Source organism: Furipterus horrens, unplaced genomic scaffold (assembly GCF_987537825.1).
Source record: "Furipterus horrens unplaced genomic scaffold, mFurHor1.1.pri manual_scaffold_6, whole genome shotgun sequence".
Taxonomy (NCBI): domain Eukaryota; kingdom Metazoa; phylum Chordata; class Mammalia; order Chiroptera; family Furipteridae; genus Furipterus; species Furipterus horrens.
In genome coordinates this window covers 167,041,354-167,060,625 of record NW_028327176.1, presented here as the reverse complement: position 1 = coordinate 167,060,625, position 19,272 = coordinate 167,041,354, and the positions used below count along the sequence as shown (strand labels likewise).

At 37.3% G+C, this 19,272-nt stretch overlaps 1 protein-coding gene across 1 annotated transcript in view; it reads right to left on the bottom strand.

The window, feature by feature from the left end:
- The window catches only part of AKAP7 (A-kinase anchoring protein 7), a 110,074-nt gene that overhangs the window by 33,857 nt on the left and 56,945 nt on the right, over nt 1-19,272 (bottom strand). The window contains exons 6-7 of the mRNA XM_090279845.1: nt 11,990-12,137; nt 837-845 (exon numbers count right to left, since the gene is read on the bottom strand). Of these exons, the coding sequence (XP_090135971.1) occupies nt 837-845; nt 11,990-12,137 (157 nt within the window). The remainder of the gene's footprint in view (nt 1-836; nt 846-11,989; nt 12,138-19,272) is intronic.

The following is a 19,272-nucleotide window of genomic DNA, read 5'->3' as shown; positions in this document are numbered from 1 at the left end:
TTTACCATACAGCACTGCCCCTTTAATATGTAGAGTTCCTAAGGCATCTAATATAAATCATAAGGTTTGAAACCAGGCCAACATATGGCTGAATTTTCAAAATAGCCTGAGCCACAGCTGCCACTTTGTATTAATATCAAGATTAAATGCTGATACACCAGTTAAAACACAGTGAGCCATCAGTAAAATTAATATTCTCAGTTACTTAATCTGAAGCTTCCTCTAACTCAAGTAGATATAAAAATAACCTTAAGAGTTCCGATTATGAATTGCTTTTCATTTTTATAGGGGCATATAACAATGAAATTTCAAACACTTTCTTCTTAGAAGACACGTTTCATCAAAGAACATGTAAAAAGAGGACAATTAGATTACAAAAAGGAACCAGACTGGCATTTGAAATATCGTATTTTAACACGTCAAAGGCTCTGCTTTTTAAAGAGCATTATGCGTTCTAAGTAGGACTACAGGAGTCCCAGTGAAACCCAGATAGTCTTGATTTTCTTCTTTTATCCCAGCATAGTACACTTATAAGTACACCATTTGAATGATAAATTATATGGTCGCTCAATTTCCATGGCATAAAGTAAATAATGAAACACCCTCTACTGAGTTCTTCTAAAATTATAAAATAATTTTGAACAGAGAAAATTTCCAACTACTAAAGTTTTCAAGTGAAAAAAAAGTGTAATTTTCTCAGATGATAAACTATTTCCTTCTTCTAACATCCTTGAAATAGATTCATCTTAATTAGTCTAAGTCAGCAATTTACAACCAGTGCGCCACAAGAATTTTTAAAACATGCAATACTTGACTATTTAGTCAGAGGCACTGACCTCTTTTCCCTTAGACTGTCAAATAAAAAATGACAACAGCCAACACAACAGCCATTCAGTGTGAATGAATCAAAATAATACTTATTTTTTTGTCAAATCAGCAAAAAATATGATTTATTTTTTTGGTGTGCTGCAGAATTTTAGTAATTAGTTTACGTGTGCCATGAGATTTAAAAAAGGTTGAAAACTGCTGGTCTAAGTAGAGATAAAATTTTCTTATCATCTCCCTGTCAGACTGTGCAAAATAATAATAAAAAAATGATAAAATTTTGGTTCTGACAATCACAAAACAGACATTTGTATATTATAAAATATGAATTTCACATAATAATGCTTTTGAAATAAGTCATTCATATACATATGCTACTGTCAGTCTGGGGTATTTTGCAATTATATCTTTACCAAAGAATGAATGATTGAATGGAAACTACGGAGGGACATAGAAAAAAATTAAGGCAAGAGGAATCAAACCAGTTTATATTTTATAGAGAGATAGCTGAGTAGCCATCAAAATTAATTTGTTAGAAGAAAAGGTTGGCAATATTAATCAAAATTACTTTTAAAGAATTGTCTGAGGATCAAATCGTTTTATGCTTTCCTAGAACCATGAACTAAAGAAGGAATTCTTAAATGTTATGACCTTGGGACCTCTTCTCACTTTTAAAATTCACAGATAATCTCCCTCTCCAGTAACAGCTTTTGTTTATCTGGGTTATATTTATCAATATTGACTGTGTTAGAAATTAAAACAGAATTTTTAAATGTTTATTTATTCATTTATTTCAAAATATCAATAAACCCATTATGATAAGTAAAATAGTCATAAATAATGTTTTTCTATAAAAGCAACTATATTTTTAATAAGAATTTAATAGTGAGAAGAATGGCATTAATGTACATTTTTGCAGTTTTCTTTTATGTCTGGCTTAATCAAAGACAGCATTATACTCATACCTGATTCTGCATTCAATTTGTTACATATAATATGTTGTTTCATTTAAAGTATAAGAAAACCTTGCCTCACATAAATAATATAGTTCAAAGAGGGAATAGAATAATAGCCCATTTAGATAACTGTGAATATATTCTTCTTCGATACTACACCAAAACTCAACAAATTAGTTTCTTATAGTTTAGTTACCATGTGGAATCTTAAAACTTATTCGATGAACTTTTCGTACTCTTTACAGTCAAATATTTTGATCTATCTCAAATTTTTATCCACACATTGGTCATTTTAAAAATAATGATTCACTAAGTTATGCAGATCTTCCATATTTTGACACATTTCATTATACAACATAAAAAAAACACACTTATTAATATCACCCCATCACCTAGGGGTGATGAAAATGTCAAGCATCTAGATGGTGATAATGGCTTCATGGATACATACCTATGTTAAAAATTCATCAAGCTGTACACTTTAAATATGTGCAAGTTCTTTATATGTTATACCTCAATCAGATAAATATAGTAGTGATAGAGATAAAAACAAACTGGGAATATAGAGTTCATTTTCCTACTATACACTTTCTACTTTTGTGTATAAAATTTTCTATAATAAAAAGTAGGAAAAAGTGGTTACGTTTTAGGAAACTGAAACTCATGGTAATGAAGCTTTCCAAAATTCTTATTTTTGCCTGAAAGCTTAAATTTTATCATCAGCAATAAATAATGCCAATTGTCTCTGATGCGACAGTTTTATTTATTTTCAAGAAAATGTCTGTCAGACTCAAGTGTGAAAATGATAGTTTGTCTGTCATTCAGGAAAAAAAAAGGTGGTCCATGAAAGAAAGTGGCTACTTTATCTTGCAGCTTAACCAATCACACAAATGCTTTTCCTTGAGTTAGCCTCCCCTACTTCAATATGCAGCAGAAGTGTTTATGCTCCCTTCACATTTTGATTACACAGGATATTAAAGACACATTCTCAAAGGTTGAGATTAAATGCAATTAATAATTTTTATGACTCAACAAGAACATTCTTATATAAAATTGACTTAAAAATTTTTTTAAACTGCAGCTGCCTTGATCCATACTAGCCATGCACAGTTTTACCCCCCGCTGCTTTTGCATCATCAGTATAAATGTTAGCCCAATGGAAAAGGAAAATAATGTCTTAACATTATTATAAAAATAGTTTTTGCCCTCACAGACCCCTTAAAGTATCTCAGGGACTGCCAGGGATCCATGGACCAAATTTTGAGAACTAAATGAACAAAAGTATATTTTAAAAGAATTTAAAACCTAATAAAAGTGTAGCCTTATAAATTACTAGAATATTAAATCATTCAGTGAATTACATTTTTCTAAGCATAAAGTTAACGTTTCGCATGAGAAAAATCAACATTGAAACACTTATTTATTGCCAATACTGCTATACACTAAGTAGAACTTCACATGGGCATGTGGCATTTAAGCAATACAAACATTTTCAAATTAAGCATTTAAAAACTTTATTATTTATCATTGATCTTACACAGATTAAGATTTAATGATTCTAGAAAGCTCAAAAAATTTTGTGTTAGCTATGCCTTTTGTCTATGAAGAAAAATTAAAAATTGTTGACTTTTTTCTCCCTCAAGTACTTCCTGCCACAACAACCAATGAGACCGGTCTATTACTCTGACAGTATTCTTTTCCATCCCTGGCTGGTTTGGCTCAGTGGATTGAGCGTCGGCCTGCGAGCTAAGTGTCGCTGGTTCGATCTTCCAGTCAGTGCACATCAGAGAAGGAAAACTCTGACTCCAAAAAACCTCCGCTGCCTTGCGGCATACCTCTTCAGGGGAAAGGCTAAGGGAGTAAACCCCGACAGAAAATCCGGAGCCGGAGTCCCTAAGGCGGTTTGACGTTGTAGTCAACACCGGCAACTCCTGCGGCGCACCTGAAACCAAGCTGTATTGACTCCGTCTTTCCCTTGGACCCTTCAGCTGCGAAGAGAGGGGGGGTCTGCTGCATGGGCAACAGCAGACCCTCCACATCACCCTGCCCAGGCTCTGTAGCTTCAGCTTCACTGGAGAGGACACTCCAGCATCATCGCAAGATGTCGATTCAACACGGGAGGAGACAGATACCGTGTCACTCCCGAGTCGGACTGCACAGCCATTCTCGGTGGTGCAGATAGACTCTTAAGAAGCTACACCATCGTCTCTCGAGACGGACGGCTGCCGACGACGACGGATTCTTTTCCATAAAGAAGACCCCATGCCTACATACTAAAATCAAGCAAGGTGCAGACTACTGGAGCTCTGCCATGGCCCATAAGGATAAAGGAGTACTGAAGATTAGGACCCAAAGTCAGAGCTGAGGGTCTCCCCAGATGCACCCCAAAAGTCCTCTCCTTCTGGCTGAAACACCACCTAGGTATAACTACTGGAAATCACTAGGTGAACCATGACAAGCATTTTAAGACTGACAGGATTGGTCTGAGCTGCTCTTGTCTCTTAAAGGTGATTCTCAAAAAGCAAGGACATCTGGAGAGAGTAAACTCATTGACTCAACTCACACAGAATTCTCCATAGAGTTTCAGCCCAAAGTCTGGGATCTTGATCGGATCTGTTTGGCTTTGGATACAGGCTAAATGGACTATAGCTACGATGGCTCCAACTTACCTTACATGTATGACCCTATTCCCCTTCCATCACCATATCTGTGCAGGCCTGTTTGTTTCTATGTGAGCCTATGGTTGGCACAACCCTACTTTACTCTTTGCCTCTGCTACAGTCTTGAAGGCCTTATCTGTAGGATCCAATCCTGTGTCATTATGTTGAGTATTAAACTTCCCCCTCTGTTTATCCCACACGTACCTACTCAGTCTCCTTTATTACATGTTCACTGCCTCAGTATGTGCGATTGTGCCCATCTCCTTTCCCGCCTCCCTTACCAACTCTCTCAAACACACAAACCAAGATGCTTCCTCCACTAACTAGAGTGGGCTCCACAGTCTTTGAAGTGTGCCTCCTATCGCTAATACTGCCCCTACCTTGCCTCCCAGTCCTTTGCTTCTCCACCCCTGTAAATCACACCCAGTACTCCTAGAAAGTGTCTTTCTCTACTCTCAATCTGTCTGCTCCTCGATCTCATTCTATTTATCCAAACTCTGGCACTCACCGTCTTCACACTCTCCCAGAAGGTAAAATTATAAGCTTCTTCCAGCTGTGTCCCATACCAAAGCCCATTACTGTTACAGACAAAGCCCTAATCCATCTACTCCTCTCCCTGTCAATTTCTCAGATATACATAATCTTAGCTGCCCAGCGACTCTATATCACCTTAAGGACTATGTCTTACACTTCTTTGTATTTCATGATACACAGGAGAGGAGTATACACATTGTACATGCTCAATAATACTAAATTAATGATAAACTGTCATTCAGCACAAAAGGGTGGTATTTCCAGGAAATCATTGTTCCCAACTCTGCTTGCAGAAATTATAAAGAAATGCACTGCCCTGTCTGGTGTGGCTCAGTGGATTGAGTGCTGGCCTGCAAACAAAACAGTCACCAGTTTTATTCCCATTTGGGGCACATGCCTGGGTTGTGAGCCAGGTCCCCAGTTGGGGGCACACGAGAGGCAACCACACACTGATGTTTGTCTCTCTCTCTTTCTCCCTCCCTTCCCTTCTCTCTAAAAATAAATAAATAAAATCTTTTAAAAAAGAAGTACTTTCCAGACCTTTCCAAGTTCCCCACTGCCCCCTATAATATATATCTGACACTGGAAAGCAACCTAGTCTTTGCAAGCACTAAATTGCTCATCAGCCTTACAAAGGATGTCATTTAGTCAATTACCTTCCCCAAGGAAACATAAATGGAACACAGCTGCCTGAGAAAAATTAATTCACCCAACTCCAGTAAGTAGCTCACAGAGAACAGCTTTCACCACCCCAGAAAATCTGAATCACATTTCATTCCTGGTTTCCTTCCCTTTTTAGGGCGTGGATAGGTTGGGGGGTTTGAATTACATGGTTAGTGTAGTTAGGTTTGTTGAGTTGTAGCCTGATATTAAGTAGGCATTATCACCCAAAGTTTTCATGATGAGAGAACTAAAATGCAGGACCATTCCTTGTATCTAAAAATCTGAACGTTACTTCCCTATCCTAGCAAACTTCCCTAACACACCACATAAAGGTATATATGACAGAGGTGAGGAACATGCTCAGCACGGACATGTAAAGTAGACACAGGGAATAGCACCAGCTGGCAGGGCGACAAACCCAAGTGCCTTCAGGAGCCAAGTAGGGAGTGTGAACAGTTAAGCAAATTTTATAAGAAAAACAACAGCACAAGGCTGGAGGTGATAAAAGGCAGCTACTTTCAAGGTCAATGTGCCCACTATCCCAACCAGAAAACCAATGCCATGCAAGAATATGGGCCCAGATTATTAGGAGAGTGACAAAAACCCAGCTTTTTATTTTATTTTATTTTTTTTTTTACATAAAATCACCCCAATATTGGCAAGTTATTGAAATTAGAAAAAAAAATGCTTCAATCAAGTACAACGCGAAATGCTGCTAATTCGTGATCTTTGGAACACAGACTAAGGTTGTAGGGTATAAAAATTTTTGTAAAAATATATCCCTAAAACTAAATCCCTACTTCACACCCACTTTTAGTAACTGGATTTTTCTGTTAATACTCCGCATCTGAGTACTTATACTCATGATCATAACAGGTAGCTTAAAAGCTCAAATGAAAGCCCTGGCTGGGTAGCTCTGTTGGAACATCTTCCCAATGTATCAAGTTTGTGGGTTTGATCCCGGGTCAGGGAACTTATATGAATCAACCAATGAATGCATGGATAAACAGAACAACAAATCAATGTTTGTCTCTGTCTCTGTCTCTCCCTTGCTAAAATCAATCAATATATATATTTTTTAATTTTAAAAGCTCAAATTAAAAAAAACTAGAAGAAAATACAAATATATGTATCTCTATCTGTGGATGTCCCCCTGGCTGGTTTGGCTCAGTGGATTGAGCGTCGGCCTGCGAGCTAAGTGTCGCTGGTTCGATCTTCCAGTCAGGGCACATCAGAGAAGGAAAACTCTGACTCCAAAAAACCTCCGCTGCCTTGCGGCATACCTCTTCAGGGGAAAGGCTAAGGGAGTAAACCCCGACAGAAAATCTGGAGCCGGAGTCCCTAAGGCGGTTTGACGTTGTAGTCAACACCGGCAACTCCTGCGGCGCACCTGAAGCCAAGCTGTATTGACTCCGTCTTTCCCTTGGACCCTTCAGCTGCGAAGAGAGGGGGGGTCTGCTGCATGGGCAACAGCAGACCCTCCATATCACCCTGCCCAGGCTCTGTAGCTTCAGCTTCACTGGAGAGGACACTCCAGCGTCATCGCAAGATGTCGATTCAACACGGGAGGAGACAGATACCGTGTCACTCCCGAGTCGGACTGCACAGCCATTCTCGGTGGTGCAGATAGACTCTTAAGAAGCTACACCATCGTCTCTCGAGACGGACGGCTGCCGACGATCTGTGGATGAAAAAGTGGCCACATACTAAAACTGCCCATCTCTGAAAAAGCTTGCATGGAGGCCTTACAAACTCAGACTGACAGTAACCACATGGGAGGGTCTGAACATAAAAATTCCTAACCAAAAGCAGTCATGGTAGGTAGTCACTTCCTAGGCCTGCAGCCTCCTTGACAAAGGTCAACCTTTACCTTAACTGAGCCTGTCTATTGTCTTTTTGCATCTAAGGTAACATACCTTTGAAATGTCAGGTAATCTCCTTTACCAGACCCCTAAGGGCACAGGCACACCAGAGCAGAGACCACAGAACTCCTCACTAGCTGCCTCCCCCATACCGTCCCTAAGTGCTGTGAATGTTCATTAGTCACTGTCCTCTACCCTCAATGTAAAAAATGTATGTCTCTCTGTTTTAGTTTTTATCCAGTCTCAGAGATTTCCCCGCTTTGCTTTCTCCCACTTCCTTGACCTACCCCAATGGATTTCATGTAGCCCTCCTTCCATGCCCTCCTCTGATTCTAATGCATAAAATAAGCTGCACAGCTGCCATCCTCCAGAGCACTTTCTGTCTGCTGAGATTTTGCTTCCCAGCAACTGTCATCAGTTTGGTTCAAGTAAACTCATAGAAATCTCTATAGGTTTGGACATTTCTTACATTGACATATTAAATTTTTGGTTTGGAAAAGACGCTAGTCATAATAATTAAATCACAGGATAATTTTTTAAATCTATAATTTAACAAAAATTTAAAACATTTAATATGAAAAAATAACTTGTGACTGAAATTAAATGCAAAATAAAACCTGGGAAATATCTGAAGCCAATATGGCAAGGGCTAATTCTCTTTACTCTTTAAGAAACCTCCCAAATTGGTGAGACACAAGAAAAAGGAACTCCAACCCAGTGGACAAGGACAGTTTGCTGCTGCCAGCCCCTAAGCCAGTCCAGAGCAGTATATCCTATGGGACTAGGGCTGATGTTACCAACCACACATGGAGTTACAAAGGGGAAACATGCAAATGAGTCCTCAGGAAACTTAAAAGGCACAAGAGGAAATGGAGTGCCACAAAAGACCCAACATATAGAAGAATTCATACCCAAGGAACTAGAAACACAAAAAATATTAAAAGAACATTAAAAATAAACTAGATTGAATCTTCCAAGAGAAAAATGAAGGAATAGCAACCATGAAGCAAAGAGCAATACCTATAATCATGAAAAATTATCAATTAGGAATGAGGCATTATATCGCTGCTGGAAATATACCCTAAGAATCCCAAATCACAAATTCAGAAGAACCTAGGCACTCCTATGCTCACAGCAGTGCTGTTTACAATAGCCAAGTGCTGGAAACAGCCTAGTTGCCCGTCAGTAAATGAGTCGATCAAAAAGCTGTGGTATATTTACACAATAGAATACTACACAGCAGAAAGAAAGAAGGAACTTTTGCAACAGCATGGATAGAACTAGAGACTATCATGCTAAGTGAAAAAAGCCAGTCAATGAACGATAAATACCATATGATCTCACCTATAAGAGGAACCTAATTACCAAAATAAACTAACAAACAAAAAAGGACCACAAGCATGGAAACATGAAATAGACTGACAGTGGCCCTAGGGGAGGGGGGAGGGGGGTAATGGTGGAAAGACAAGTTAGGGTCTAGTCAAAGAACATGTATGAATGATCCATGGACACAGACAATGGTGTGGGAATTGACTGTGAGAGCAGAGGATGGGATGAGCAGAAGAGGGAAAGGGGGAAACATTGAGACAACTGTAATAGAATAACAATAAAAATAATTAAATATAAGAAATGAAGCATATAGTCATTGATATTTTTTAAAAAGGTACTTAGCATGTCATTTATAAAAGAAACACGAAAATGAATTCCAAAAACAGGCCCATACTAAAATAAAACCAAAAGTAGTGAAAGAATCAGAGAAAGATAAATACTGTATGATCTCATATATGTGGATTCTAAAAAAGCTGAACTCATAGAAACAGAGTAGACTGTGGTTACAGGGGGCAAGGGGAGGGAAATGGAGAAATGTTAGTCAAAGGTACAAACTTCCAAAAGATGAATAATTTGGGGGGATCTAATCTACAGCATAATGATTATAGTTAGTAATACTGTATTATATACTTGGAAGTTACTAAGAATGAAGCTCTTACATGTTCTTCCCACACACAAAAAAAATGGTAACTATGTGAGGGGATGGAGGTGTTAATGTTATGCTGATAATCACTTCACAGTATACAAATGTATCAAATCAATATGTTGTACACCTTAAACTTACACAAGTTTTATGTCAATTATATCTCAATGAAGCTGGAAAAGTAAGTATTTTTAAAAGAAAAAATAAATATTTTTAAAAGATACATAAATAAATAACAAGGTACCCTAAATGACATAGAGGCAGTTGTAAAAAAATAAAAAAATAAAAAACTAAATCAGGTGATTTGGAATCTACCACTCTCCAAGAAAACACCATTAACAAATTAAGAGATAGGAAATATGCAAATCTAATAAATTCTTTCCTCAGAAAAGTCACATATGTACCTACACACACAGCTTTAAAAGCAATTTCAGGAGGGTCCCAAAGTCCTTGAAACACAACTTCTACCCTAGAATTCTGAATACAAAATATCTTAAGATCAGAAATCTGACCCACTCTATTAATATACACAATAAAATACTAATTCAAGGTTCTGGAAACAGACATTAAATTTGTGTTAGAATCAATGCCAAGAGAGGCCAAACCACTGTAAACCAATTAAATCTGATCATGAAATGAAATTCACAAATCCTGGTAAATATTGTTTCAAAACTCAGGTAAAATTGAGAAAATCAATAATCATCCATGGCAAATAAAAGAGCTCTAATGTGTATTAAACTTGGTTAATTTTAACATAATTATCATTTTAGATGCAGTTATTATTTTAAAGTTTATACTAGCTAGCATCACAAAATGTGACTGAAAAAGAGAGTCTGCAATGGGCAAAAAAAAATTTTTTTTAATAATGTTAAATGATCCACATGGGGATACAGGACTGGTGTAGTCTGAAAGAAGCTACATTGCTCTGAATTAGAAAGGTTGAGATATAAAGAAGCTCAAGGAAAAAAACCTAGAGAAATTGCCTATAATTGGGGGAATTTTAGAAACTAAGCTAGGAAATAACAATCAAAAAAAAAAAAAATCAGTGGCTAAAACATAGTAATTTGGACTGAGCGGAACAGAGCCATCTAATGGCAATCTCAGTGAAGGCTGCTATAACCTATATAATGCAGTCCCACAATATCTCCAGTAAAATCGCCATATTGTGTTTTTTGGTTATTGTTGTTATTTTTTTAAATGAGAGTGGGAACATGAGGGGCAATGAAGTACAGAGTTCTCCTTAAAGGCTGGCCTCAAATAATAACAGAGGAGACATGGAAAGCTAGCCAAAATCTAGTACTCAAGAAGGATTTGAATTTGCCTTTTACAAGAACCAAAGAAGAAATGTTTAGTCCTCATCAAAACTTAGTGGAAGACAGCTCTGAAAACATGAAAGAGATTCTGAAACCAAAAATAATTTTTCTTAAAATAGATTTGAAATATTTTATAGCATAAAATTCAAATGACACATTGAGTATCTTCTGTTTAAGGCAGCTAAAATCTTTGGAAGGTAAAATGATGACTTCTCTGAAGATCTCCAGTGAGAATTTGCAAATAGAACTGTGTCTCTTGAACAGTTTTTAAAGTTCTTTAATAAAATTCAGCATTAAGATTCTTTAAGGGTATATATTCCCATAGGTTTCCTTCAAGCTGAAGTGCAGAGAAATTCTCTTTGTTGAAGACCTTGAAATATTTAGAATCATGTATTTGTCTTCTTGGAGTATTTTCCTGTGAGACTGTCTTGAAGTTGCAGTTTTATAAGAATAGTGCCTGGTTTGAAATAGTGACTCTGAATCACAACAGGCCATGATCCTTTGAAATACACTCATGTTGCAAACAATGGGGAAAGGCCTGTTCTGGTGTTCTTTTGTTGTTTTGTTTGTGTTTTTGTTTTTTTAAAGAACTCTTCATTAGGTGCACCCGTTTTCCACTTGGAAACATAAGTGTGTGTGAGTCTGTCTTCACATGCCATCTCTCTGATAAGATGCTAGAGCATTTACGTATGAATCTTTGTTTCCCCTCAAAACATACTTCTTGAAACTGAAGGATGAGTTTTCAATCTTTGCAGTCCACCTATAAAGGCTTTCCCAGAGTGAAATTCTATGTGCCGGAACATTCTATTCCTAATTAAAAGCAGCAAACATGAAAATGCCTGGTATAGAATGGTGTGGTCATTTAGGCCTTCAATAGAGAAAATGCTTTCTTCATATTCACAAAATATAATTAAACTGAAATGCATTTTGAATCAACATTTCAAGACTTCATTATAATTATATTTAAAGCACAAAAGTGGAGAAACTATATGTACTAAAATCTTGACTGAAAAATATAAATACTAAATACGTTCTACAAAAATTTTCAATGTATTCCCAAAATATACATTTAGAAAATTATGTCATTGAGAAAAACATATACAATTAGTCCAAAATATCTGCCAAAATAAAATAAGGCTAAATAAAAGTAAAAATGTTAAGGAAATCAAAATTACAATAATAAATGCTTGCAAAAAGCACTCACCAATCACAACTGAAGACTCGCAATGATAATAACCATTCCTTTGCTTTTTCTTCAGCATGGAGCAAAGATCAATGCGGTGCACCATTTCTTCTCCAAATCTGTGACTGATAAATTTTTCATAGACTTTGGGGTCTATTTTTTTCACTCCCTTGAAATGACAAAACAAAATTACATCAATCAACCATTTAATCTAGGCAGCCAGTTCATATTTATATCACTTTCTTTGAATCTGCTATTACATTTTGGTACACAGTACTGCCTACAGGCATTTGAAAATGGATACCACAGAATGGTTGCGAAGTTGTTTTTAAAGCCTCTTTGCCTAGGATGAGTTGTATTTTAAAAAATCATTAAAGAATATTATATTCAAATTGGGGAACATTCAAAATTTCAAAAACTTAAAGCTTCAGAAATAATGAAGTATACAAAGTTGAAATTTGAGATAGCAAGAAAATAATTATCTCCAACAATAACGAAGAAATGGATGAATTCTGAAAAGTGATATGGATTGTAACATCAGTTTTAATAAGATGGATGCCATTTTTAAATTCCTTATATAAGAATCATATGAAAGACCATTAAAGGTTGTTTGAATTGGGTGCAGCATCAGTTTTAAGCACTTCCAAGTTCTTCTCTACCTTCCCCTTACTCTCACGTCCTTCATGGCAGAAAGAGGACTGGCTGAAAAATTACACTGGGATGCCGACATCTCTGTCATTTCCCAAAAAAGGGAAAAACATATTCCCATCCCCTTTTTATACAAATGATCCTGCACCCACTCTTAGAGTCCCAAAACACCGTCCATGACATGAAGGTACAATACCTTTCCATTTAATTATAATTTTTTAATATTACCTTGGCAATACTTGTCATGTGTTAAAATTTAAAAAATAAGAAAGATCTAGACAGAAAGAAAAATCATTCATGACCCTATTTATATAAAATCCATTAACAACACTGGAGTGTATATCCTTTAAGTCTTTTCTAAGCATATATATTGTTTTTGGATTATATTTATACAAATCTTATTACAAAGTGTAATTAGAATATATATTTGCCCTTTTTGGTCACAAAAATTTATTACAATAAATTTAAATAGATATAAAAACAAAAAATTAAACATTAAAGTAAATCACTCCACACTGCTACTACTATAATTTTGTTATATATTTTATTTTCCTATGCAAAACAAAGTACTTTTTATTTTTTTATAGGAATGTGATTGTGCCATGAGAGCTATTTAATAACCAACTATTTTGATAATTCTCCAAAGGGTTCCCATTTCTCTCAAAGAGTCAAATTCCCAGAACAGCCTGCAAGGTCCTGTTCTGCCCTCTCCAAACTTCTTGGGTCTGGTCTCCTACTACTCCCCCCTGTGCCTCTCCAGTCTCCCTGGCCTCCTTGCTACTCCCTGAACATGTCAGGCACAAGCCCAACTTAAAGCCTTCATACTGCCTGTTCCCTTTTCTGGAATGTTCCTCTCCCAGATATCCTCATTGCCTATCTCCCAACTCCTTTACCTCCTTGCTTAAAAGGGCCTTTCCTGACTCTCCATTTAAATTGTATTCCTGCCCCCAAGAGGTACTCCCAAATCCTCTCTACCCTTCTCTCTTTATATATATTTATGTATATATTTTCCATAGCACTCCCCATCTAGGTTACCATTACATAACATACTATGTAATTTAATTTATTATGCTGGTTTTCCATTGTCTGTCATTATCTATCCCTCCCCAATGAATGGAAGCTCCGCACAGAAAAGGAACTTTGTCTGATTTTTAGTTCACAGAAATCTCCCCAGTGTCTAGAACGGTGCTTGACACAGAGCAGTGCTGGATAAATAATTGTCACGAATACAAAGGAGGATAAAGCTTCAAGAAGAGAATTGCTGACTATCAAATGCTATTCATTCAGGATTTGATAAGAATGAATGTGAGTGGCTTTCTGTGACTTGGTGAGTAGAATGCCACAGCAGAGCATTATGCTGAGTAATGCTGAGGAGCAGCCAGAATACGAGTTCAGCTCCAGGCTCTGCCATTTTTCAGTCATGTGCTTCACTTCAGTTCCCTCAACTATAAAATGAGGGTAACAATAGTACCTACCTTGTAGTGTTATATGGGCTAATTAGTGAGTTTACGAAGTGCTTACACCAGTGAAATACGGTAAATGCCATTAGTGAACTTCAGGGAATAACTTCAGTAGAGTTAAGATTTGAGAAATTTTAAAAACTGGGTAAATGGAAACTGACCATTCTTCTTTTTCTTTCAAATGTGTGTCTGGCGGTGGTAAGGGGTGTTGGTTGTGGGGGATGGTGTGGGGGGGATATCAGATCCTTAGACCAGACAGAAGACAAGTGATAACTTAGCAGAAAAAGAAGGACCTTCAGATACCAATACCAGCAGCCCTGACTAGTCATTTTAATCTCCATTTGTTTTGAAAGATACTATTTTTTAAAGCTAAGAAATAAGGGAAACATAAGACAGACTTTAATATGTTAGGTGAATTAACTGAATTTTACCAAAAAGTAGGAACCAACTATTCTGCAAGAATTATTCACAGAAAACTTCCAACATGAACCTGAAGGTGTTAATTCTTACTAGGAGAGTAAAATGGAATTAGTTCTTTAACTCAATTTCGAGAGAGAGCTGTAGGTCAAAAGGGCACGGAGTCCTAGGAGACTCTGAAATGATAATCACTTCTCAGAAAACAGCATCAATAATAAAGTATATAGAAACATAATGCACTTTATCTGATATATAATATTAGCATGCTCTTTGTTCTCCAGGGAGTTTTTTGTTTGACAATATATTTCTGGTTTGTTTTTTTTACCCCATGCTCTTTATCCCATGTCAATATATTTCTCTTCTATTAAAATTTATCTGAATTAGTCTCTCTATCCTACTGTAGCAGGTGGTATTTCTCTTTCGTAGTAATAGATATTACTAGCATTCTAAGAAAATAAATGAGTACATCAAAATTGGATATCATTTAGAATAAGGGTAAGAAGTCTCCTGTGTTATGAACAGATCATTGGGTTGCTAAAATAGTCCCAAAGACATCCCTATGTAAAGCTGTATTTTAAAGCTCAAAAGGCAAGGTAATGAGATTATTTTTAGGTTTTGAACCCCAAAATTAGTCTCTGCTTTCCTTCTTCATAGGCCAGAGCACCTTGTCATTTAAAGACTGACTGAGATACAACATGTTAGGAGAGCTCAAAAAAATCATAAAAAATGATTAAAGGCAGGAAAATTTGACCTATGCAAAGGCTAAGAGACTTGGGGTCATTTCAAAGGTAGAGAAACAATACGTAGGGTATCTTTAATAAAATCATGCTAAGGGTACTTCAACCCTGGAATTCTGAATATGCCTAATTGCTTGTCTAGAACTTTTTTTGAAATTATTTTGCCTTGGACCTAACATGGACAAGGTATATTTTTCACATTTATAATTGTACCAATATCAATTATTCAACATAATACTGAAAAAGAAAACAGGAAGTAAAATACAGGGGATCAGATTTTGAAACAATAAATTAGTGGCAATAAAAATCAAACAAAAAAGCTTTTCAAGGCTGTCTTAATTAATCATTAGAAATGACTGAAATTTTACTTCCTAGTTTTCAGTCACAGTTTAGGGAAAACTATCAGTGTGTTCAAACCATCTGATAACCTTTGATACAATGTACCATGAAACCCCTAGGAACTTTACTCATGATTGTAACTTGGCACTCAAACAGCCATGCCACTGAGAGCATGATGAGTATTTTTAGAATCATCTAATGGCTGCAACTGACAAGTAATGGGAATTATTTACTCAGGAAGAACTCACCATATCATTTGCATTTAGCTAAGTGATGTGTATAATTTAAATATGTATGAAAGAGGTCTGCAGCCAAATGTATTTTCAATATAGAAAGTGAAGCACTATGAAATACGAAAATTCACATTAGTTAACAATCTGAATGTGAAAATCATTTATTTAAGGTTCTGAAAGATAAACTACTTATTATTCATCTTTAATTTTTATGAAAAAAGTTATTACAATCAAAGAAAAAATGAAATGTCATTTTTTATTAAGAGGATGAAGGCTTTTTTATATAATAGAAGATAATTCCTTATAGTGACTTTATAATAATCACAGCTTCCATGATGAAAATACAAAGAGGCTGCATATCAGACTAAAAGAATCATGTGTCCTACTGATGGTAAGCTTGACATTCCTAGTGCTCTACTGTGTTTCTCAAGAGTTTATTCCTGTCATGCAGCGGTTATAAAAGAAATGTATACATTGACTTGAAACCTAAACTCAGAAGTTAAGAGCCAAACCAAACTGGCTTGTCATCTTGGGCATTAACTGGTTAAAGAGAAATGGCAATTTTTTTGCATTCATTTTCCTGAGTACAAAAAAGGTTACATATCTTTAGTGGTATGATATTGGTTTAAAAACTAAAATCATTTTCATGATAACTGCTCCAATGAAAAGTTACATATTAGCAACTCAAAGTTATGAAAAGATTATATATTGACATGGGGTTTCTCTGAAGCAAATCTTACAACTTTTTTTTTTTTTTTAAACAACCCAAATTTACTTTCTCACAGTTCTGGAGGCTGGAAGTCTAAGGCGGAGGTGCCAGCATGTTTGGTTCCTCCAGACGCCTCTCCCTGGCTTGCAGATGGCCACCTTCCCGCTGTCCTCACGCGGCCTTTCCTCTGTTTGTGCTAATCCCTTGCATCTTTTCCACTTTTTATGAAGATACCAGTTTTATTGGATTAGCACACCACCCTGATGACCCCGTGTAACCTTCAATACCTCTGTAAAGGCCCTGTCTCTCAATTACTAACACTGGAGATTAGGATTTTAACATATGAATCTGGTTGGGGGAGGCACGCAGTTCAGTCCACAACACACAGCCCTGCAGCCATCTTCAGGAAATGAAGAATGGGCAATTATAACACATTCAGAATGCTCTTCTCTCTCTCTCTCTCTCTCTCTCTCTCTCTCTCTCTCTCTCTCTCTCTCTCTCGCTCTCGCTCTCACTCTCGCTCTCTCAACTCTCTCCTCTGCCTGAAGAACCAGATCTCTCTGATTTCTCTCCCTAGTCCACCATCATTTAAGGGGCTTTTGATTTGCTTGCTATACATTTGTTCAGAGAGAATGATTTGTTTCTCTGGGTGTTGCAGCTTTCTGGGAGAGAAAATCTAAAAGTCCAGCTCTACTCTGCTGTCCGCAAATGATTTACCCCAACATAGGAAAGGGATTGAGACCAGGGTGATCAGGGTGATGGTGACACTTTTTAACTATTCTGTACACGGAGGGGGGGGGGCAGCGTTCGGTGGCAATGAGAGGAACCCTACAGACCCCACAGTGCCTGGAGTTAACCTCATTCACCTGCTGGGCAGGGGCACTTAGGGGCTCAGTGTAGTGACTGTTAATCATCGGGTACAGATTTTTAATTAAGTTAACCACTGATGCAGCTGTCCTGGTAGCAACTGAGTATCTATCCTGGATGACCATGAACTCCAAAAGTAGCTCCTATTGGCATGCCCTTGTCAGGCAGGGGAGCAGCTGAAAGGGTTTTTGTGAACTAGGCAGTGATTCTCAATGTGCTGACCATCAGAGAGTTTTTCCATAACGTTCCTGTTCCTCTTAAGTTCTTCCCTCTGTCTCTTGAAATAGCTGCATATACTTTGTCACAGAGCAGTACAATGGGAGAATTTCCTGTCGCTCACCTCCAGGTTTACGCCAATTCCTGGCTTGGGGAACAAAGCGAGTGCTACATTATTGGTGTCTTATAAAAGGGTATTCAGGAACAGCCAGGTAAAAGTGATGCATTTCTATTTCCTCTCTAGGCACACAGCTCTTCCCAAATTTCCATGTCTTCACCAACCAAGAAGCTCCTACTTTACCATTTTTAAGGACCCCTTCATCCCTTAGCATAACTACGTTTTTGGCTGTTATGTGCACTGTTTCATTTCCATCTTCGTCCTGATACAGACCCTGAGATTGCCTCCCAGTCAGCTGCAGTTTTCCCTCAGCCTCTGTCTGGATAGCAGAGGCCCCTCGCACTCTGGCTCAGTTCCACCCACACCTGCTCTTGACAGGGATGGAAAGAGGAGTCTTCACGACACCAGCCAGTGGGCTCAGAGCAGCGTGGTGATTTTAGATCCAGCATCTAGCACCTGGTGAGAACTGACTTGTAGCCTTCCCATCGCCTCTTCCCGCCATTCTGGGCCAGCTTATGGGGCTGGGTTCTGCCTAGTTCCCTGTCCAGCACATGCTTGTTTACAGCCTGGCTGAGGCCCAGACACTCTACCTAGTGCCTGTCAGTCAGCTGAGAAGTAAAAAATAAATAAATAAGGAGTGATGAAAATTGAGACAAGGTACTTTACTCATGTGTTAAACTATCTGGAAAAAAACGATGCTTTCTATCATCTGTGTAACAACGATAATAGAAAATACGTAGTATTTATACTATGTACAGACACTGCTCTAAGAACTTCTATTAACTAATTTAATAATCACAATAATCCTGTGAGATTGGTACCATTATTTTCCCCAGATAATGAAACTGAATCACGGAGAAATCAGGCCAGTTACCGAAGGACACACAACTAGTAAGAGGTAGAGTTTGGATTCAGATTCAGGATAAGTTGGAGAATACAGATAAATTGAAAAGATCAAAATGATAGTATTCAAGCTCTTCACAATTTATTTTAAAGTATTAAAATTCTAAGAAAATCATACTTAAGATATAAACATATATATGTGTGTGTGTATACTATCATACAAAGTCTGTCCAGAAGGTATCCAGCCATGTTCATATGAAAAATAGAGACATTTATTGAACAAAATACAACAAACATTATACAGGACAATGATGTCTAAGTTCCCTTCAAAGTAGGCACCTGGGACCTCACACAGTTCTCCCAATCACTGCCCTGTCATTGTTTCCTGAATCTCATCGACAGTCTGAAATCTCTTCCCTTTCAAAGGTGATTTTAGTTTTGGGAAAAGCCAGAAGTCGCAGAGCACCAAATATGGAGTGGAGGACACTGAGTCACCTGGGTGATTTGATGTTTCACCAAAAAACCCTGCATGCGACATGATGCACGAGTGGGCACATTGTTGTGATGAGGCTGCCACTCACCAGTTGCCCATAGCTACAGCCTTATGAATCATCTGAATAGTTTCCATGGAGGAATGTTCAAGTTTAACACAAAATCTGATGCAGATTTGTTGCTCTACTTGCTCTGTCATTTTGAATGCAATGGCCACATAGTACA